This window comes from Candoia aspera, chromosome 8 (assembly GCF_035149785.1).
Source record: "Candoia aspera isolate rCanAsp1 chromosome 8, rCanAsp1.hap2, whole genome shotgun sequence".
Taxonomy (NCBI): Eukaryota; Metazoa; Chordata; class Lepidosauria; order Squamata; family Boidae; genus Candoia; species Candoia aspera.
Window position 1 is genome coordinate 64,493,914 of NC_086160.1, and position 24,085 is coordinate 64,517,998.

Genomic DNA, 24,085 nt, shown 5'->3' on the forward strand with positions numbered 1-24,085 from the left:
TGTCCCACCTCTTCTAGTGAGAGAGGTTGAGGTGGGGCACTGTAAGGGTGTGGATGGCAGCGGTGACCCACCAGCGCCGAGAGCAGAAGCTGGTGCACTGGGGGGGATTGCCACTGCCTAAGGTGGATGGTGTGGGAGAAGATGGATGTGTGGGAAGAGGGACCCCTGGTTAAGCCCAGGAGTTCTGGAGGTCTGGGAGTGGAGGCTACCGGATTAGGAAACTCTGGGGGCTGTGGGGCAGGCTATTCCATCGAGGTGGTGATGGGCCGGGGATGTTATGATGGGACCCAGAGGGCAGGCCATCTTCAGGGAAGACACCCCCGGTGTTTATTACCAGTGGCGTGTTCCAGCCCTCCAGGATCATACCCAGGCCCTGGATGACAGACCCTCATGGGCCCTGGTCTTCGGCTGCTGCTCCTTAAGGCCAGGTCAGTGAACAACAAGGCCCCCCTTATATGTGATTTAATCACAGAGGAGGGGGCAGACCTGGCGTGTATCACCGAGACCTGGCTGGGCTCGGAAGGGGGTGTAGCCCTCTCCGAGATGTGCCCGGCTGGGTTTCAAGTGTGGCACCAGCCGAGACACCAGGGCAGGGGAGGCGGGGTGGCAGTTGTCATCAGAGAATCTCTAGTGGCCTTCAGGGGCCCTGCCCCACAAGTGGCCGGTTGTGAGACCCTGTTTTTCAAGCTGGGATCCCGAGAACAGTTGGGGGTGTTGCTGCTGTACCAGCCTCCCTGCTGCATAGCAACCTCCCTACCCGAGCTGCTGGAGGCCGTCTCGGGGTTGGCAGTGGAGTTCCCCAGGCTTATGGTTTTGGGGGACTTCAATCTGCCACCCCTGGGACGTACCTCGGAGACGGCCCGGGAGTTCATGGCTACCATGGCAGCCATGGGCCTGTCCCAGATTATCCGGGACCCAACTCGAGACAGTGGTCACACCCCGGACTTAGTTTCCTTGTCGGAACAGTGGCAATGTGATCTGAGGGGAGAGTTAGATCTGTCCCCATTGTCATGGTCAGACCACACCCTGATGACCCTGAGATTTTATTGTGCCACCCCGCTCCGCAGGGAGGCTGGACCCATTCAATTAGTCCGCCCCTGGTGACTGATGGACCCGGTAGGGTTTCAGAGGGAGCTGGGGGTTATTCCCGAGGGCCTGCTGCATGGTCTAGTGGAGGTCCTGGCCATGGCCTGGAATAGGGCCGCAGCCAGGGCCTTGGACAGGATCGCGCCTATGCGTCCTCTCTTGCCTCGCTCAACCCATCACTCCCCATGGTTTATGGAGGAGTTGAGGGTTTTGAAGAGGGTTAAGAGACATCTGGAGCGTCGCTGGAGGAAGACGAAGACTGAATCTGACCGAACACAAGCTAGAGCCGCTATTAAGGCCTACCTTGTGGTAGTAAGAGCAGTGAAACGTGAATATTTCTCTGCTCTTATTGCATCTGCAGAATGCCGTCCGACGGCCTTGTTTAAGATTGCTCGATCTCTTCTGGGTCAGGTAGATCCAGGGACCCACGTACAAGGCCATTCAGAAGAGTTTTCACAGCATCTGCAGGATAAAATCACTCAGTTTCATTCTAAGTTGGACTCTAAGTGTGAAGCGGAGTCTGGGGAGATCCCAGGGGAATGTACTTACCCTGTTATCTGGGAACGGTTTCATCCTATTGGCCTGAGGAAGTGGACAGGATTCTCTGGACTGTGAATGCAACCACATGTCAGCTTGACCCATGCCCTTCCTGGCTGATAAAATCAGCCCAGGCAGTGACTTGTGGTTGGGTCCAAGCGATGGTTAATGCATCTTTGAGGGAGGGGGTATTTCCGGCTGCCTTTAAGGAGGCGCTGGTATACCCCCTCCTCAAGAAGTCATCCTTGGACCCTACTATACTGGGCAATTTTCGCCCTGTCTCCCACCTTCCCTTTTTGGGAAAGGTGGTTGAGAAAGTGGTTGCATTGCAGCTCCAGAGAATTTTGGAGGAAACGGATTATCTGGACCCCTTTCAGTCAGGTTTCAGGCCAGGATATGGGACGGAGACTGCATTGGTCGCACTTATGGATGATCTCTGGCAGGAGTGGGGATGGAGGGAGTGCATCCATCCTGGCTCTCTTGGACCTCTCAGCGGCTTTCGATACTGTCGACCATGGTATTCTTCTGGGGCGGCTCAGGGGGTTGGGGGTGGGCAGGGTAGTTTTGCGCTGGTTCACCTCCTTCCTCCAGGGCCGTTCCCAATCTGTGGTGATAGGAGAGGAGAGATCCAGCCCTCGACCCCTCCTTTGTGGGGTGCTGCAGGGTTCGGTACTCTCTCCTCTCCTATTTAACATCTACATGAAACCGCTGGGTGAGATCATCCATCACCATGGGATGAGGTATCTTCAATATGCTGATGATACCCAGTTATATATCTCCATCCCGGGTGAAATAAGTGATACCGTCTCCACCCTTTTCAGGTGCCTGGGGGCTGTGGGGTCCTGGATGGGGAACAACAGACTTCAACTGAACCCTGGTAAGACAGAGTGGCTGTGGATTGATGGCTCCTCAGGTTCCAGGAAGTTGTCATCTTTGGTTCTGGATGGGGTGGCACTGCCCCATTTGGAACCAGTGAAGAACCTGGGGGTCCTCTTGGACTCGCGACTCCTGCTCAAAGAGCAGGTGGCAGTTGCGGCCAGGAGGGCCTTTGCACATCTTCAGGTGGTGCACCAGCTACGCCCATTCCTGGACCAAGATGCCCTCCAAACAGTCACTCATGCCCTTGTCATCTCCCATGTAGACTACTGCAATGCACTCTACACGGGGCTACCCTTGAAAAGTATTTGGAAGCTTCAGCTGGTCCAGAATGCGGCTGCACGGACAGTTATTGGGGCTGTAAAATCAGCCCATGTGACACCACTGTTATGCGAGCTGCATTGGGTACCAGTTTGCTTCCGGGTCCAATTCAAGGTGTTGGTTATCACCTTTAAAGCCCTACATGGCATAGGACCAGGGTACCTGAGGGACTGTCTCATCCCCATAACATCGACCTGACCCACCTGGTCAGGCAGGGAGGGCATGCTACGGACCCCATCAGCAAAGGAATTTCATCTAGCGGGGTCCAGGAGGCGAGCCTTCTCTGCAGTGGTGCCCGCCCTTTGGAACTTCTTGCCCCCGGAGTTGAGACAGATTTCCTCACTCTCGGACTTCCGGAAGAAACTTAAGACCTGGTTCTGCCGCCTTGCTTGGGAGGGGGAGAGAGATAGCTCCACCTGGGGATGGCTGGCGCCATAGTACCCCTTAGTGATCCATCTCCACTTTCATGTTTGCTTTTATGTATATTTTAATGTAATTTTTATCTAGCTATGTTTTAATGCTATTTATTGTAAACTGCCCAGAGTCCCCCACTGGGGGAGATGGGTGGTGATATAAATGTAATTAATAAAATAAATATAAATAAATAAATAAAAGAGGTTTATAGCACGGGTATGTGTGCCAAAGACAGCAGACTCATTTCCGCAGTTGTGTGTTTATCCTGTTCTGATAATTATGAGGTTTAGAATATAAAAAGAACAAATGCTCTTAAAATATATTTTTCATATCTTAATGTGGTGCTCAGACACAGACTGTTGAATCTGGTTGATTTTTTATTCCACAGTGAATTTCTCAGACAGACCTTTCTGCAATAGCATCTGGAACTATTTCTTAGCCAGGTCAGGGTTTGAGAAATATTTTATATCCATGGCTTACTGTGCTATGAAGAACATCCCCTTTTCGACTATATCCCTGCCACACAATCATTAATATTATCAATTTCAGATCAGCTCTGCAGTTCTAAAAAGAAAAGGTAAAGCATGGAACAATAAACCAATGGGAATGTTCTTGAATGAAATAAAATGCCTTTGGATGTCAGTTTTGGAAAATCTGATTCCAGATCAGAAGTTTTTGAGACTGAATAGAGATGGTCAAATCTGCCAATCTGAATATCTCTGTTTTTACAAAACTGATAATTTTGATTTCTCCCAAAACTTCCTAATTTTGATTTTTTTAAATTCAAAATGTGGTTCATTCTACTTCTATATTAAGCTGAGAACTTTGGAGTTTTGTAGCATTATTTTAAATATCTGTATTTTTGTACATAATTTTGCCCAACATGAACTTTTTGCAGAACAAAAACCCTCTAAAACAGTACATTTCAAAATTATTTTCATTTGGAGCTGACGTTTCTGTATATATATATATTTCCAATTAGTGAATAATATTGCATAATTCAGAGATGAAATATTTAAGCTTAGTACAAAATACAATATTCAATAAGTCTATATTCAAAAGCAAGTTAAACAAATTGCTCCCCATCCAAACAAAACAATGGGAGCAAATGTTTTAAACAAACAATAAACCAAAATCATATTCAGGCTTTTTTTTATTATTTTGCTTTTCCCTGTATTGAAATGCTATAAGCTTCTAAGGTTTTGTGTGTGGCTGTGGATGTCATTTATCTGAAAATTTAGATCTGTGTTGCTATAGTTGCTGAGAGTTGGCCCTTTTCCTTCCGAAGGACCAATCTGAGCAGGAGTGAGAAACAAGATAGAAAAATAACATAAAAGAACTTATTTTGAAGGAAGAACAAAACTGGTAGATTTTATGATATCTGTTCAACTGGTATACTTATGAATGTGCCTACTCTTTAGGGCAAAAGTTGGCAATCTTTAGCTTTCAAATACAGTTGAACTTCAACTCCCCACAGCCTTCAACATTGGCCATAAAATTAGGAATTATGGGACTTGGAATGCAACATCTGGAGGGTGTCAGAATCTCTGTCCTAGCTTTAAAAGAAACAGAGATGCTTAAGTTGTCCACTGCTCAGAGAAAGGAGTGAAACCACCCGGTTTTAAAAACATTTATTTGATATACCAGATCCAAGAATCTAGATGACTTTTCAGTTTCAGCTCTCACCAAATTTGAATTTGATTGCAACTTGAAAATGTTCCCTGTAAACAAAGGTACTCTTTAGGAAGAGGTTTTGCGGTCATCAGGCAAAAGGCATTTTTCAGCTTTTTCTTTCCTTTTTGCCTTAATAAGAGCTTACCCTAAGAAAAAGATGAACTCAAGGAGGCTTACAAATAAAAGGTTATAATGTCATGTCTTCCATGTCTAAAGCAGGACCTTTCTATAATAAAAGCTCTGTGTTATATTTGATACAAATATAACAAATAAGTTATATTTGTATCAAATAGTGCTTCCCCTGATGAATTCTATTTAGGATAAGAATCCTGGATGCAGAGAAGATATTATAGCCTCTGCCCATGGATAAATGTAGGCAACTTATAAGCATCCTTTTCCTATTTTGAATCGGAGAGTAAAAATTGGGTGAACCGTTCCCAATAAATATCCATGAGACGCCGTGAAAAATAATAATTTATTTTACAGTTTACACAGGGGGCATATGTGGAGTTAAGCATGTGGTGTTGGAGCCATAATACTCAATAAGTAAGGAAAACAGATCCATGGGGATTGTTCAAAGGAGATATATGAGTAAAGGCTCATTCACACTTGCAAGCCATCACTTCATGTTGCAATAAAGTAATGAATATGCTTATGTAAATCAACCCTTTTATGAGCAGACGTGTAATATGAAGACTGAACCTGAGCTTCAGTTTTATATTCTATTTACTGACAATCAAAATTCCACTGGGTGAAGCTACATAATCCAGTGCAAGCGAAGTGGCTGTACTTAGGAACAAGAGCTCTGAGCATTGTTGACTCACATCTATCAGGACTTGACAAACTTTTATCTTAATATCTCCCTAATTTGCATTAACTGCACTTACTCTGAAGTCTGATGGGTTTTTAGAAAAGCTTCCAGATAACTGGGTTTAGGACTATTGACCTGGCTTCTATAAATTGGCATGGGTTTTTTATTTCCCCTCTGCCATCACAAGAGTTCCCATTGCTGCAAAATATTTTCATTTGATCATTCTTCTCGTTTGGTTAGTAATCACTAGTTAAATCACGGCTCTCGCTTCCTTGACTTATAGATTCACTTTCGGAGCCTGCACTGCCTGGCTGAGCACCGCTGTTCTTTTCCTCACTTGCTTCAGGTCCAGTTTCGTTGGAATTCTCCACTGTATCTGCAGCACTGTTGCTGCCGGACTGGTCTGCTGAATCGCTCTCGCTCTCCCGGGCACTGTTTCCACTGCTGCCTGCTTGACTGTTACCATCACTCTCACTGCTGCTGCTGCTCTTGGATTCACTGTCACTCTCACTGCTGCTCTTGGATTCACTGGCACCTTCACTGCTGCTACTGCTATCACTGTCACTCTCACTGCTGCTCTTGGATTCACTGGCACCTTCACTGCTGCTACTGCTATCACTGTCACTCTCACTGCTGCTCTTGGATTCACTGGCACCTTCACTGCTGCTACTGCTATCACTCTCACTGCTGCTCTTGGATTCACTGTCACTCTCACTGCTGCTACTGCTATCACTGTCACTGCTGCTCTTGGATTCACTGGCACTCTCACTGCTGCTACTGCTATCACTCTCACTGCTGCTCTTGGATTCACTGGCACTCTCACTGCTGCTACTGCTATCACTGTCACTCTCACTGCTGCTCTTGGATTCACTGGCACTCTCACTGCTGCTACTGCTATCACTGTCACTGCTGCTCTTGGATTCACTGGCACTCTCACTGCTGCTACTGCTATCACTCTCACTGCTGCTCTTGGATTCACTGGCACTCTCACTGCTGCTACTGCTATCACTGTCACTCTCACTGCTGCTCTTGGATTCACTGGCACTCTCACTGCTGCTACTGCTATCACTCTCACTGCTGCTCTTGGATTCACTGGCACTCTCACTGCTGCTACTGCTATCACTGTCACTCTCACTGCTGCTCTTGGATTCACTGGCACTCTCACTGCTGCTACTGCTATCACTGTCACTGCTGCTCTTGGATTCACTGGCACTCTCACTGCTGCTACTGCTATCACTCTCACTGCTGCTCTTGGATTCACTGGCACTCTCACTGCTGCTACTGCTATCACTGTCACTCTCACTGCTGCTCTTGGATTCACTGGCACTCTCACTGCTGCTACTGCTATCACTGTCACTGCTGCTCTTGGATTCACTGGCACTCTCACTGCTGCTACTGCTATCACTCTCACTGCTGCTCTTGGATTCACTGGCACCTTCACTGCTGCTGCTGCTATCACTGTCACTCTCACTGCTGCTCTTGGATTCACTGGCACCTTCACTGCTGCTACTGCTATCACTGTCACTCTCACTGCTGCTCTTGGATTCACTGGCACCTTCACTGCTGCTACTGCTATCACTCTCACTGCTGCTCTTGGATTCACTGTCACTCTCACTGCTGCTACTGCTATCACTGTCACTGCTGCTCTTGGATTCACTGTCACTCTCACTGCTGCTACTGCTATCACTGTCACTCTCACTGCTGCTACTGCTATCACTGTCACTCTCACTGCTGCTCTTGGATTCACTGGCACCTTCACTGCTGCTCTTGGATTCACTGGCACCTTCACTGCTGTTCTCAGACTGGCTTTGGCTGCTATCTGGTTGACTATCACTTTCACTGCTGACAGATGGGCCACCATTCTCACTGTCATCACTGCCTGGCTGACTGGTACTTTCATTGCTCTCCTGTTGGCTGCCACTGTCTTCACCGTTGCTCTCTGACTGCTCACTGCTGGCATTACTACTTGGCTCCTCTTCCTCTCCTGAAGATGTGCTTTCCAGCTCTTCCCCACCACTTGCCTGGCTGAGGAGATCTTGCTGGCTGCTGTTTTCTGAGCCTTCGGAATCTTGGCTTTTGCTGGGCTCATCCCCTTGCATCAGTTCATCACTGAAGCTATACACATTTCTGCTGTCATTTTCACTGATGTCCTCATGACCACTGCTGCCTTCCCCATCACCTCTGTGTATAGCCTGGATGGTATCTTGAGAGGAGTTTGCATTGTTGAGCATATTCCTAGCATTATCATTCGTGTTACCACCATTTGTAGTGCTACTGTTTACAGCTGCAGTGTTATTCTCTGTGTCCTGATGACAAAAAGGAAAGGAAAGCATATATTTAACCGTATCAAGAAGCAGTGATGCCTTCATCCAAAGCCAACATTGGTCAAATGTTGCAAGCAGTGAAAGAGTTCAATAGATCCCTCAAAATACAGCTTCCCAGCTTGAAATAATTTCTTCCTCTCCCTGTTACTGTATAATACTTTGGCATGATACCCTTTAGAGATATACTGGCCTATCGTAACTTGTTACCAGAATTTCAGTTTAAATTGGAGACAGGCCCTCAACACAAACATCTGTTACTAAAGCTAGATGAGAACATTTGCAGGCATCATTTCTCCCTGTGAAAGAAGCAGAACTTCCTTCTACAGTTCCAGATAATGTGCTGAATGTAACTAAGTTGAAATGCACATTAATTGGCAAGGCCTTTTTGTAGTCATTAATTATTTGCTGCCTTTCCTCCAGGAGCTAAGCTGGTATATACAGTACTCCCTTCTCCAATTTTGTTTTCACAACAACTCTGTGAGATAAGCTGGACTGAGTGCCTAGTCCAGAATTAGCTCAATATGTGGCTGAGGATGGACTTCAGTTTGGGCCTCTTCATCACAAACTGGCATCCAACAACCATTGGGATTGTGGAGGTAGTGGTGGAACTATCTTAACACTACTTTGATCAGCCTTCCTTACCCTGTTCCTAGAACCCCCAGCCCATAGTGGCCTGAAGATTGTGAGAATCAAGGACTTCCAATTTGAATGCTGTATGTCTGAAGAGCATCAGATGGGGGAAGACTGACTTAGAAGTTAAATGCCCCTAAAATAATTGGAATTGTAAGTTAATTTAACCTACCAAATACATAGAAGGAAACTTTCCTTTTCTTTATCTCTTCCTCCCTCCCCAGTAGCTGTTTGCATGCCTGAAAAATCAGTCTGAAGAAATCAGTGCAAAGAACAGCAAGATTTTATGTCCCATGATACTAACACCATTGTCATTTGAAAATCATAAACTGATGATTATTTTATCTTTTCTAGCCACAAACAGTAGGTACATCTTTAGAATAAATAAATAATCAGCTCACCTTAGCATTGCCATCTGAGCCCAGAACATTGTTTATTTTCTTTCCAAGGCATCTCACACGCTTTTTTTCAGGGCTCACATCACCACGACCTTGAAAACCCTCTTCATTACCAGTGTTGAGTGAATCATCCACATTGCCTGCATCACCCTCTCTTTCCTTGTTTGGACTGGTTATTTTTGTACCATTAACACAAGCCTGAGTGTTGTTCCCATTACTATGGCTTTCCCTCTCATTTTCTCCAAGGTTTTTTGTACCTTCTGAGATTCCATCTCCCCAGCCATCACTAGAACCTTCTTCATTGGGCTCTCCACCATTACCACTCCCACCTTCATCAATGTCTGCCCAGTGTATACTTTCCCCATGGACCTTTCTTCCCATCAGTATATTTACTGTGTTATCTCCAGGCCCATTAATTGCATATCTATGTCCATCCATGTCAGTTAAGCTTTGAATGTGATTGCCCTGGATTCCTCTACTGCCTCTGAACTCTTCACCAGTTTGATTGCTGATATTGGTTTGATCTTTAATGCCACGCTTCTTATAATTTGGATCACTCTCAGAAAGTTCTCTTTGTGTTCTATAATTAATATTCTCTTCCCCAATTCCATAACTGGAGCCATTGAAATATTCACCTTCTAAAGTATCCCTATGTCTTTCTCTTTCAGTAGCATTTTCCTCTGCTGGCATATCTTCTCTGTTTCCATTTGTTCTCAGATTACCTTCAGTTCTTTCATTTTCATTTTCACTGACATTAACAAAATCAGTAGTTCCATGAACTCTATCTGCATTTGTAGTAGATCCTTCTCTTTCACATTCTTCATGGCCAGGGCCAATATTCCTTCCATTAACACAATTAATATTTCCACCGGTATATCTTTGGTTGTTGAATAAAAGCTTGAGGTTCTCTGCACCATTGTCATTATGACCTGTGTTTGATGCATCCTATAAAGGGATACAATATTAAGAACAGGAATAAAGAAACAAGAATGAAAGGAGTGGCATTTTAAGGGTGAACTTAAGGGTTGATTTCATGTTCCATTGCTATAAGTGGGGGTTGTCATGAGAGCATAAAAACCTAAGAAGAGTCTTGAATAATCAACCCAAAGGTTGAGTTAGGTTTCTGCTCTCAGAGTAGGAACATAGCAACACATGAGCCTCCCTGCAGCATCTTTGCAAAATTTGTAGTTGATGTAGAGAAAATTCAAAGCTGAATCATAAGCTAGTGAGAAATCACTAACATAGTATCTGCTTCTTGGTGGTAAATGGAAATATCTGATTAATCTGGTTACTAATATTAAAATCATTCCCTCCAAGTACCTATTCTTATGTAGCCAAATCAGCATCATCCATCTGCAGGAAAGAGGTATTAAGAAGCTTGGGAGGAGCCTAATATTTGCTGGCATTCAAAATACTTTTAGAAAGAAAGAAAAAAAGGGGGAGAAGGCAAAAATAATCTAAGGAGAGATGAACATGTTTAGGGGGTTTGGAATAGCAATTAACTGCTTGGGGAAAAGGCAGAAATCTGGATGGAGGGCCTACGGAATGGAACATTCTAAAAGAGAGAATGAAAGAGTGATTGAAAGAATAAACATGAATATCCATCTTGAACGGGGGTGTCTGCAGGGTATGGCTGATAAAGTCAAGATGATGTCTGTGACAGTGCAACTGAAGCTCTGCCTGTTTTTTATGTGTGACTTGAAACATTTTGTTGCAGTCCCACTTACATTTTGTTGTTGTCACCTGCATGTCATATCTCAATTCTGGCCCAAGGAGGTAAGTAGACGGAGATTAACTACATCATCAAAAGACCCAGAGCTTCATATGGCCTCATTGAGGTAATCAGGTCAGGTCTCCTTACTGACCTGATCAATTAATTGTCTTCTGCCTTTGCTTGTTTTGGCCAGACTGAGAAAAAGTCTGACAAATGCATGATGGCAGTGCTAAATTGGGAGTGGACAATTCCGCACCTATGGGTTGGCCTTGGGATCTGGCTGTCCCATGGATTTTCAGTTTTCCAGTGAGAAAGTCACCATCTTACTCAGTGCGTGGAGCCATGGCTTCATATTACCAGCAGTGCATGGCTGCTGTAGGAAAATGAAGTTGTTTTGTTCATTTTTTACAAATTAGTACCTCACTTTTTAATCAAATCTGCTCACAAGAGATGTATATCTGTATGTCAAGATCAATAATAACTCAAAAACTAAAGAGCACAGCTGACACTATTGATCTAAAAACAAATATTTAAAAACAAAAGATAAGCAGACTTCCTAAATAAAAATGTTTTGCAAGGAATGCAAAGAAGGATGCTCATCAGTTTTCCATAGAAAGGGAGATTCTGTAATTGAAACCTGTGGCAAAAAGAGCTCCATCCCTAATACATGCTCAGCAGGTTTCTTTAGGGTCATAAGAAGCAGTCTGGCCCAGATTTTATTCCCTCAAGGTCCAGTCAGATGACAAAGAGAAAGCCACAAACAGGACACAAGTCTGAGACAAATATTTTATTTGTATGTATGTATGTATGTATGTATGTATACATAGGGGAGCAGAGACTGAGATGACAAATTTAAGTAGTTTATGTTTTTAAGCAACAACAACAGATACAAAACAATTGCAGTTAAGAACCTAGTTTATTAATCATCCTGATCATCTATCTTTCTCTATCTCTCTCTCTTTCTCTCTCTCTCTCTGCCACATTCATTACTTTTCAATATAATCATTACATTGCTTTTAAAGAAATATATCTTTCCTAACATTTTTAAAAATTCTTTTAAAGAGAGCAAAGTGATGGGGCTCTCTTGCTTGGTCTGAAGGATGGCAATGGCAGATGGGTAGGGTGCTGTTGTTAGGTTTAAGGCCAAATGCTGGCACCTGTGTTAGAAACTAAAACAGGAGCTTAATTTGGCAGAGACAGGAAAACCACTGTTCCTTAAATATTAGTTTGTCAGGAAGTACCAAGTTAAACCTGGACAGAATGTCAGAATTCAAAGGCGCACAGGATCAAAACGACACAGTTGGTGTAAAGACAGCATCACCTGACCCTTCTATTTCTATAACCAAGAAAAATGCCAGAAGAGTAGCTGCATTATCCTTTGACATTTCCCTGCCCCCCACCAATGCTTCTCTCAAACTAGAGATGTATCCCTGCCAGGAAGCCTTTGTCTCTGAAAGTTCTTGATGACTTCCAAGAAATCAATTTCTATTGTGAATGGAGAAAATAGTATTATGGTGTACTGATACTATGCCCCTCAAGGTTGTATAACCAGAAGCCATTGGTGGCCCCTGAAAACCTTGATGTGGCCAAGTCCACATTTGCCACCAAACTGTGTGAGTTCTGGTGACAATTATTAAATATACAGGGAGGGAGAATGTCATATCTTAAGCATTTAATTAATGTAAAGCCATTTTAAATGAAAATGGAAATAAGTATAAATCAAATACAATTTTTGTCCTTGTCCCACTCACTTTCTGGACTTGCTCCACTTACTTCTTGGGAATTTACCCTTGGCATACTCTTGGCATACCTCTTGGCAGACCAAGGGTTTTTGAACAAATAACTTGAGCTTATCCTGGTAGCAGTCTCTTGTTTTCTGACATAAGTAACATGGTGAATATTAGGAGCAGATTTTACTGTCCCTCTTCCACCCTGCATATGACAATAATTCCTTCTTTGCCTTCAATAAATGTTTGGTATTTGTTCCTATCACTGCCAGTCATCTCAAGTTAAACACCTTTCCATTTTGTTGAATTATACAAGTGAGTTACTGCATGGACTACTCAGGATTGCACCAGGATAGTTTGTTGCTCAAGATGGAAGGGTAAATGATATCTGAACTGAAAAAAAAAACTTAAAATGTCTTTCTACCTCCCTGTTAAATAACAGTGGCTGTCCTTTCATTATGATATCCCAAATTCAGAGGACGTTACCTCACCCTCCATAATGGTTCTGTGACAAAATGTGAAAGATATTTCTGGAACAGAAACTCCCAGTTCAACAAATGTAGTACCAAACTGCCCTGTTTATTAAGCTATTCTTTCCCTACCCTTAACCATATCTGCAGCTTAATATAGCATAGCCCTTCTTTTTAATCTGAATTTCTCAATAAACTGTATTCTGGAGGAAGGCATGAGAACAAGCTTCAAGACTCTAAACTATACTGAAGTTTTTAGCAATGAGAAAAGCATTATAGAAATAATATCCTAAACCAATTAACTATGCACATATTTTAAAGGAAATCTCATATCCCATTGTGTAATTAAGTCACATACATGCATGCTGAGGTTTCATCGGGATTTACTCACCTGATTGTCCCTGGTGCTACTAATATTCCTTTGTTCATTTTGAAGGACCTTGTAAATCAGAAAAACAGTTGAAACAGCAACTGAAGTTTACTGAAAATAATAATCAGTGCAGAACATCCAGAATATTTGTGCTTGATTTGTAAATGGCTTTGCGGGAATTTATGCAATATAACACAACAGTCTGGGAATGAACGGAGAGGGAGAGCTTACACAAAAGAGGTTGTTAACAGTCCATGAAAGTTATCTATTTAATTTGTACTTGCTCAAGAAAAGTTATTTGATTTCTCACTCGAGTGAATTCTTTTTGAACTTTGTCATCTGGATACTTTGGATATTTATTTCTTCCTCTTTCTGATATAATAATGATTAACAGATTACCAACTTTCAAAATGGAGTGCCCACCTAATAATGAACAGTAAGGTAAATGAACAGCGCAGTGCTGAATAATAAATTACCAAATAATTAATTGCTGCTGAACATGAGCAATGTTCTGTCTGACCAGATGTGGCATGATAAAATCATTGCATAATAATTGGGTATGAGGCATTTTCTTCAAGAGGTTGATGTGACTCATAATAGCATCATGAAAACTCTGGGCCACACTGTAGTTTACACATACAGAGTTGTTATGTATAACTCTGGCATGTTGCTGAATTAATTATGTAATTCATCAGGCAACATACTGGAACCTCCTAAGTATATTCCTCATGGATGTCTACCTACCTCTGGGTACAGCAATGAATTGGTGGGGCAAGGGGAATTAGTTCTCAAGTTTTATACAAAAATATCCAATTTGCATCTTGACCAAAATATAAAATAGCACAACTTCTTTGGATTAAGTAGTGTCAAAATCATTGCAATAAATAAATGGACAAACTGGTGTTCCAAATCTGTAATTTTCATAATTTTCACAGTATTGTTTGCAAATGAATAAAGGCATACAAAAATGCATGTGCTCTTTACTAAGAGCAAAATGCATATAAAAGCCTAGGTTGGTAAAAGTACAAACAAAAGCACAAACAAAAGAAAAGTCACTTGAAAAATGGGAGCATGCTAGGAAAATTAGTTTTAAAAGTGATTTTTCAAAGAAGTGCACTAAAATGTGCAGACATCCCATGGACTTCTTTTTTAATGAATTCTGAGACTGACATAGAAGTAAGCCAAAATGGGAATACTTACATTCCGGCAGTCAGTCTATTTAATAGCCTTTGCTTTCCTGCAGAAGAATATTCATTTCCTTCTATAAACCATGCAGTTCCTAATTTGTGCCAATGAACAGATCTGACATTAATTCAATGAAGCCATAAAAAAGACTTACCGGGAGTGCCCAGGCTGTTACAACAATACAAAGAAACACAATTGTTTTCTCCATCCTCAATGACAGGCACAGCCTGACCTTAGAAGCAGGCTGCAAATAAATAAATAAATTCAATGAACCTGAAGTCCAAACACACTGTAGAATGTATATGGTGATGTATACAATTTTCAGAACATTGACTGTACTGCACTATACTATTCAGGACAGGCTGAAAAGAAAATGGAACATTAAAGAAATGGGATGTGTATGTGACAACAGGCATGCTCCTGCTCAGGGTTCTTTTCTGGATGCTCCATCCCCTCCGCTCCCCCAACAGCTGGCCAGCAGTCTGCCCATAGAGCATGCTCTGAACTCACTGACCTTTGTTGGGTCTCTCCCTGCCAATCCTTAACCCACATTTTTTTAAAAAAAAAATAAATACTATTTTGTACTTTGCAAAGTTGGGGTGCCAACAGGTTTGCTTATATCTACCTATGTGGATGGAGAGTTCTATGGTTGTGGCTACATAGGAGATACATTTGCACAGGCAAGCAAGTTTTTGGTAACCATAGGCTGCACTAAATGGGGGGTACGAGGGCTAGGGTGGGTGGTACAGTGATGCAGACCGGCTGTGGCCACCTCACACATGTGGGATTAACATTTTTTTCTTGCTGACTTCCACCCTCTTTTTCCCCCAATTTTGAAATGCTGATACAGTTTATCTCTGAATATTCTGGTTTAGCAAGCTGACTTTTACTGAGTCAAACATTTATTTGGCCCCTGCTTTAATATATATCAGCCAACAATAGTTTTTTTTAAAGATAGTAAAGATAGATAATTAAAGAAAGGTAAAAAAGTAAGAGGGACTGATCTACAAATCCAGTGTTGTTCCCTGTGTAAACTCTTCAAGATTTCAAGAGGTCTTTCTCAGTTTTATTGAGACCTGATAATTTCCTATTCCAGAATTTCAACAATCCCTTCCAAATTAGTTCTGTCAGTCTCAATTTCTGTCAACAGCTGCTGAAAATACATTTTTTACCATTCTTAAATGTTTGATTGATCAAGCCTGCCATTGTTGCAGTTTAGACTGTTGCTTATGTTCTAGCTGAACCAAGGCTTTAACATTAATTACAATTAATTAATTAATGATAAGTGACAATGTATTGTATTATTGTGGTGCATTTTATGTAGTATTTCTTTAGAAACATTTTGGGTACAGAGAACAGATTGTTATTATAGTTGTTGTAGCTGATGATGTTTCCTAAACACTTTCACTGAATATTAATAGGCATATTTTGAAGCCCTAGTCACTGTAGGCAACTGTAAAAAAGCAGAAGGGCCAACACCCCACCACCACCACCACCACCACTCTCTTTGGCCTGCTTCCATTCTGTTCAGTTGACTGGGATGTGATTGATTTACCTGTATGAAAGACTGTTACTTTCATTCTCAGCAGTTCCAAAATAAAACATTTGAGACTTGTTTCACTGAAGATACACGATGCTTCAGTTCACATAATCTATATGACACAACTGCTGTGTACACATGAATAGTTTCTGCCCCCCCAAATAACATACATGAAGGCTTAATCTGATATGTTGCTTCTTCCAACATGCTAAGATAGCACATTGGCCTACAACATATCCAAGATTACACTAACAAGCTACACAAAGCATACTGCTTTCCATCAAGTGTAAGGAATGTAATATACTCCAACTTTAATTTGAAACACATCTCAGTCCTGCGGCAGCTACTCCACCTTCTAACTGGAAACGGTTTGATGCTGCAGGACACACAGAGTATGAAAAAAGGTTGGGTGGAACAGGTGACTCTTGCTTTTGCTGTTTTTTTCACAATCCTTCCCCAGACAAGGCTTGTCTGAATTATGGTAGTATTTACAAACCCTTGTGATACAGATTTGCACATTATACAGTTTAATCAAGAGCTTTTCTCCAGAGTCATTCAAACCTCTTAACTACAGCCCTGCTGTATATTCAATGGCAAGTGACTGTTCCTTATTTTCTCCTTGCCATTTTGACATGCATACTAACAGAAAAAGACCTGAAATGTTTCCCCAAGAGATGAAGGAGAAAGGAATATTAAGATTTCATTCTTCATGCAACTGGAAATTTGTTGCAGTTGCATACTCACAGGTAGACCTACTAGGTGGGAAGAAGCCCCTCATCTCATATACCAAGTTATCTACATCATGCTGCATCTTATACTTTAAATTGGGCTCTGTTCTATGAAAGCAAATGTCACAATAAATCTATTAACCTCTAAGGCATTATGAGTCCCTTTTGTTGTTCTAATAGAAATAAAATAGGTGATGGTCAAACTCTGTGATTTCTTACCTTCACTTCCAAGAAAGGCACTACTTTTGAGATCTCAAACCACTGCAACAAGTCTGGTGGACGTTTTCCCTGTCACCTTTGAACCTTCTGAAATTTAAACTCTTGCCTGGGCAAGATACTAACCAATCATTGCTCTTGGGGCACTGAACGATGCAACTTTGGTGGTGAAGTACATATTAACTGCCCACGCTTCCTTAACTGGACAACAGGCTATCCTAGCCCCCAAATCTACCCGGTTCCAGTGTGACTAGACTGCTTTCTGTCCACTTAATTAAAAAGCTCACATGAAATGAGTTTACGCTCTCTTAAATATATAGAATCAGCTGGCTACAATAGTGAGCTCTGCCTCCAGACATGGTGACCTAGACATTTTTTTCCCCATTTAGCTTTATAATCAACTTTCTCCAGGGAATAGCCTTTCTTGGTGCATCCCCTGGTTTGTTTGAGATGGCATTAATTAACCAAATAGCGTGATAGAAATTGCCCAATTGATGTGTCATGATACATTCAGCCTCTTGTTATGCACACTATTTTAAAAGGGATAAAAGTGTGGGAGTTGGTGGAAGTTAATAGATTATCCAGTAAACCTGTTAATACGGGAGACAGAAACCTCTGTACAGTAAGTTCAGTCGGATATACATCTATGCAGTCCTAAGTCCTAATTAGTTCAGCAAGACTTACTGTCAAATAAGATTGCAGTTGAAATGTTCTAACTTATGAGAACTTGATAAAGCCTGGCCAAGCGTTCTTCTTGTTTCACCACCCATCCCTGAAAGTTACCTGGAGAATGTCTGCAGATATGCCGGTGTATATATTTAAAAGATCAAAGCAAGCAATTATATTGCTATCCTTTCTCCATCATGGTCAACCAAGACATCCTGGACAGCTCACATGCATAGTGTAAAGACAATCATTCTTCCAGTGGTTTGTTTCCAGTGGGCGTATTCCCCTGTGATGGTGAATACACACCAGTACACGCTAGAAAGTGGGTGCAGAAGGTCCTTGCATAGGGTAAGGTAGATAGATAAATAGATCCGTTCAATCATATCCGATTCTCGGAGACTGCCTGGATAAGTCCCTGCAGTTTTCTTGGCAAGGTTCTTCAGAAGTGGTTTGCCATTGCCTCCTTCTTCCTAGGGCTGAGAGAGAATGACTGGCCCAAGGTCACCCAGCTGGCTTTGTGCCTAAGGTGGGACTAGAACTTACAATCTCCCGGTTTCTAGCCTGGTGCCTTAACCACTACACCAAACTGGCTGTCAGGGTAATGTAAGAATGACTATATGTATTATCTGGGTTACAAGCAGACAGTTGGCAAGAAAGTTTATTAATCTATCTTACTGAAGTTATATAAAATAAAAAGAGCATTCTGCAAGTTTAGCCAATAGTAGTGGCTAGTGTCTTTTCTTGTCAGATTTATAGAATCATACAACTGGAAGAAACCCTTAGGCCATCCAGTCTAACCCCCTGCTCAGAATAGGAATTTACATTAAACCATTCCGAGTAGTTCACCTTGTGCTTGACTGAGTCCGGTCTTAACTGTTCTTACTGGTAGGGAGTTTCCCCCAATAGAGCTTGGATTTTAGTAACTAGCAGACTTGGTGATGCAGAGAGTCAGGTCAGCATCATATTTCAGGGCTCATGATTTAAGGCTATTGGGCAATGCCTCAATGAGAAAAGAGCACAGGAGTATTTAAACAATGGTAGAACTTCCCAGCAGAGATGTTAGTTCTCCATTTGTGCTAATATTCCTTGGCCCATGGGAAACATGTTCTCTTCCCAATTCCCACTTCCCACTTGCATGTCTCCGCTTCCCTAGTGCTATTATTAAGGTACAGTATTACTTCTTTTTGCTGGATTTGAGATGGGTATTGTGCCTCAGAGAACTGAATTATGAAGAACACACACATGCATACACACACACACACACAAACACACACACCCAGAGGTTAGGAAGGTCTATCAATTTCAGTGTTTCTCAGTTTCCCATTTTTGTGAATCTGATTTCTATCAATTTCTCATGTTTCCGTTTTTAAATTTTATTTGGTCTCTTCTTTTCATGTTGTTTTTAAACGTTTGTGTTAATAAAAACACGTTTGCATTTTTTCCTGCACATTTCTCTGAACATGAATTTTGTTTGCATTTTGCCTAATGTACACTTTTATTTGCAAATAATTCTGCCTGCTGTACCACTAGTGCATTTTTACATTCTCTTCATGAATATGTGCCTAATATGAATTATTTTAAATAAGCACACTGATTTACAAAATTTACAAAAGGAATTGCTAATTTCAAATATCTGGTCACTGACCGTAATAAAGGATTTGTATTGTTATTGCCAGTTTCAAAAGGATGATAGAGTTTTGATCCATATTTGATTCAAAAATACAAAATTAAGTAAGTTCATCTTCCAGTGCAGAATAAACAAATATCTTCCCCATTCTGAATACATATGGTAAACTCCAGAAATTCTACTGCACTACTCTGCCAGGAAGGAAAAGGACTTCATTGACTTGTCCTCAAAATTCCCCTGTGAGAATAACAAAAATGCTTCTCTAGAATACAGACAATAGAAAGGAGACATTCTAAGCTTCTGTTGCCCACAAATGGGCAATCCATGATCTGATGGCACAGGTGACCATGAGAACCCACACTGATCTCATGCATATGAGCTCATTTAAAAAAAAACCTTGCATTAGTCAAAGCATACAACGACATATAGGTAGTCCTCGCTTAACCACCATTCGTTTAGCAACGGTTCAGACTTACGAAGTTAAAACCCAATAAAACCCAAATTTTGCACTGTTAAGCCCAATTTATGGCCATTGCAGAGTCCCTACAGTCACATGATCATGATTCGGACACTTGGCAACTGGTTCGCATTTACAACTGTTGCAGCATGATTGTCATTTTTTGACCCTCCCAACTGGTTCCAGCAAGCAAAATCAATGGGGAACCATGTGATTTGCTTAACAAACACCACAAAAAACAGTTGTAAAATTGGGTCAGATGACCACATCACTTAGCAACCAAAATTCCAGTCCTAATTGTGGTCGTTAAGCAAGGATAACCTGTAATGATGCGTGTGATGTTACCTACCCCCTTTTCGCCATAGGTTTTTGTCTCAGTACTGATCACACTGTGCAAACCTTGGAAAAGCTTTCATGCTACCCAGGGCTCCCCTGAATACAGTTTGAAAGTTAGTGCAGTAAGAAATCATTATTCGAACCAGGGAAAATATTGGCATTACTTTTGTATTCAAGGGAATGTATGATCTTGTTTGTATGCTCTTGTTTAATTCCAGCTCCCATTGGACCAGTAAGTATGCCCAATGATCAGGATGATGGGAGTAGGTTTCCAGATTAGAAAAGCCAGGCTAGATGAACAAAAGTACAGGCAAAGTTGGTCATTTTTTCTGAAACTTGTTCTGATGCAAATTCTATGGTATATTCTGCACTCCCCTACATTCAACTCTGTAATGCAACGTTTTTCACATATGTGGAAGGCTCTCAGAGTGTAGCAAAATCTCCAGAGCGCAATGTAAGAAACTCCCCTAAATTATATACATGCATATAATTGATCTCTGAATCTACCTTTCAACAAAAAAGAATAAAATTCAAACTGCTGTATTTTTTGCAGTCACATAATTAAAAGTATCAATTAAGCAGAATTTTGGAATAAAATAATTGCCTATCATTCAATCTATGGGCATAGATCTTTTTTTTCAAAATGAAAACTTCAAGGAGCAAAATGGTGCATTGAGAATCTTTTTGTTTATGTTTGTTATTTTTTTTTTTATCAAGGGTTATCCATCCATACAGTAATAAGACCAGCCTGTGATGGCATCTATTATCTATAAAATGTGAACCAAAATGTGTAGGTAAAAAAAAAAAGGAAAAGAATCAATTTATTTTAAAAAATTAACCTTTTTAAAAAAATGTTCAGCTTGAACATTTTCAGATCATTCATGCATTAAAATTAAGGTCCAATTTAATCACTGCTGAAGACAAAAGTTGTTTATTAATGTTACTTACCCATGAATTTTGACAATTTTTAATTGATATTTTTGCTGCAACTGAATTGTTCTTGAATAGCCAGCCAATCACTTTAAGTGAAATAAGAGTAAACATTATACTGTTGATCAGATGATGCTACTCACTAAATGGCAAAATATATAAAGCCAATCATTATAGCATTTTCAGTAATCTTTCCTTAACTTTCTAAAAACAGTGCAAAATCCTGATAGGGACCAACTAATGATTTATCTTAGTCTTGTCCAAACTGCAAACCTACCCCCAATTTACTGACACTGTAATACCCAAAATTTACAGATTGAAATACGTTGGAGATGGCTGGCCTATATTTTTTAATCATTCTGATCTCTATGTGAGATGACTATCAAATGCATCTTCTTAATTACATTATGTCCAACAAATATTTAATAAAACTCTGAGTTTATGCAGTAATAAATTAATCATTAAAGCATACAGGTCTTCACACTGTTTCTCAGAGTGATTTTACAATATTAGATAGATCATTCTAAAAATGCAATAATATCCCAATAAAAACATGAATGGGGTGAAACCATAAAATCTTAAAGACCTAACTGTGAACACTTAAAACAATGCTAAGAGATTAAAAAGGTATTTTTTCTGGTGTTAGCATGGGCATTTTTTGGAGAGGGGAGTGACAGCATGTGAATCATGATGAATGTGTGAATGATGTGAATCATGATGTCACTGCACAAATTGTGACATTTGAATTGTAATGTCATAACCCACGAGACCTTCAGCAAAGGATCGTTACCTTGTCGTGGTGCTGGAGCTTGAGCACCTCAATGATGCCATGAGCTAAACCGTGAAGGGCCACCCAAGACGGGAAGGTCATGACAGAGAGGTCAGACTAAATGCGATCCCTGGGGAAGGTAATGGCAACCCACCCCAGTATTCTTGCCATGAAAACTAAATGGATCAGTATAACCAGAGATATGTCGGTATACCATCGGAAGATGAGACCCCCAGGTCGAAAGATGGTCAAAATGCTACTGGGGAGGAACAGAGGATGAGCTCAACTAGCCCCAGACGTGATGACGCAGCTAGCTCAAAGCCAAAAGGACAACTAGTGGCCGACGGTGCTGGTGGTGAACGGCGAATCCGATGTTCTAAGGATCAACACGCCATTGGAACCTGGAATGTAAGATCTATGAGCCAGGGCAAATTGGATGTGGTTATTGGTGAGATGTCAAGATTAAAGATAGACATTTTGGGCATCAGCGAACTGAAATGGACTGGAATGGGCCACTTCACATCAAATGACCACCAGATCTTCTACTGTGGACAAGAGGACCACAGAAGAAATGGAGTAGCCTTCATAATTAATAGTCAAGTGACTAAAGCAGTGCTTGGATACAATCCAAAAAACGATAGAATGATCTCAATTCGAATTCAGGGCAAGCCATCTAACATCACAGTGATCCAAATATACGCCCCAACCACAGATGCTGAAGAAGCTGAAGTAGAGCAGTTCTATGAGGATCTGCAGCACCTACTGCACAACACGGCTAAAAGAGATGTTATTTTCATCACGGGAGACTGGAATGCTAAGGTGGGCAGTCAAATGACACCTGGAATTACAGGTAAGCATGGCCTGGGAGAACAAAATGAAGCAGGACATAGGCTGATAGAATTTTGCCAAGATAACTCACTCTGCATAACAAACACTCTCTTCCAACAACCTAAGAAACGGCTTTATACATGGACTTCACCAGATGGACAACACCGAAATCAGATTGACTACATCCTTTGCAGCCAAAGGTGGCGGTCATCTATACAGTCGGTAAAAACAAGACCTGGAGCTGACTGTAGTTCTGATCACGAACTTCTTCTTGCACAATTTAGGATCAGACTAAAGAGATTAGGGAAGACCCACAGATCAGCTAGATATGAGCTCACTAATATCCCTCAGGAATATGCAGTGGAGGTAAAGAATAGATTTAAGGGACTGGACTTAGTAGATAGGGTCCCGGAAGAACTATGGACAGAAGTTCGCAGGATTGTTCAGGAGGCGGCAACAAAATACATCCCAAAGAAAGAGAAAACCAAGAAGGCAAAATGGCTGTCTGCTGAGACACTAGAAGTAGCCCAAGAAAGAAGGAAAGCAAAAGGCAACAGTGATAGGGGGAGATATGCCCAATTAAATGCAAAATTTCAGAGGTTAGCCAGAAGAGATAAGGAATTATTTTTAAACAAGCAATGCGCAGAAGAAGACAATAGAATAGGAAGAACAAGAGACCTCTTCCAGAAAATTAGAAACATTGGAGGTAAATTCCAGGCCAAAATGGGCATGATCAAAAACAAAGATGGCAAGGACCTAACAGAAGAAGAAGAAATCAAGAAAAGGTGGCAAGAATATACAGAAGACCTGTATAGGAAGGATAACAATATCGAGGATAGCTTTGACGGTGTGGTCAGTGAGCTAGAGCCAGACATCCTGAAGAGTGAGGTTGAGTGGGCCTTAAGAAGCATTGCTAATAACAAGGCAGCAGGAGACGACGGCATCCCAGCTGAACTGTTCAAAATCTTGAGAGATGATGCTGTCAAGGTAATGCATGCTATATGCCAGCAAATTTGGAAAACACAAGAATGGCCATCAGACTGGAAAAAATCAACTTACATCCCCATACCAAAAAAGGGAAACACTAAAGAATGTTCAAACTATCGAACAGTGGCACTCATTTCACATGCCAGTAAGGTAATGCTCAAGGTCCTGCAAGGTAGACTTCAGCAATTCATGGAACGAGAATTGCCAGATGTACAAGCTGGGTTTAGAAAAGGCAGAGGAACTAGGGACCAAATTGCCAATATCCACTGGATAATGGAAAAAGCCAGGGAGTTTCAGAAAAACATCTATTTCTGTTTTATTGACTATTCTAAAGCCTTTGACTGTGTGGACCACAACAAATTGTGGCAAGTTCTTAGCGGTATGGGGATACCGAGTCATCTTGTCTGCCTCCTGAAGAATCTGTATAACGACCAAGTAGCAACAGTAAGAACAGACCATGGAAC

General features: G+C 41.5%; 1 protein-coding gene across 1 annotated transcript in view; it reads right to left on the reverse strand.

The window, feature by feature from the left end:
- The window catches only part of DSPP (dentin sialophosphoprotein), a 62,263-nt gene extending 52,875 nt beyond the window's left edge, over positions 1-9,388 (reverse strand). Inside the window, exons 1-2 of the mRNA XM_063310737.1 lie at positions 9,329-9,388; positions 6,219-8,025 (exon numbers count right to left, since the gene is read on the reverse strand). Of these exons, the coding sequence (XP_063166807.1) occupies positions 6,219-8,025; positions 9,329-9,388 (1,867 nt within the window). The remainder of the gene's footprint in view (positions 1-6,218; positions 8,026-9,328) is intronic.
- Between the last annotated feature and the right edge of the window lie 14,697 nt (positions 9,389-24,085).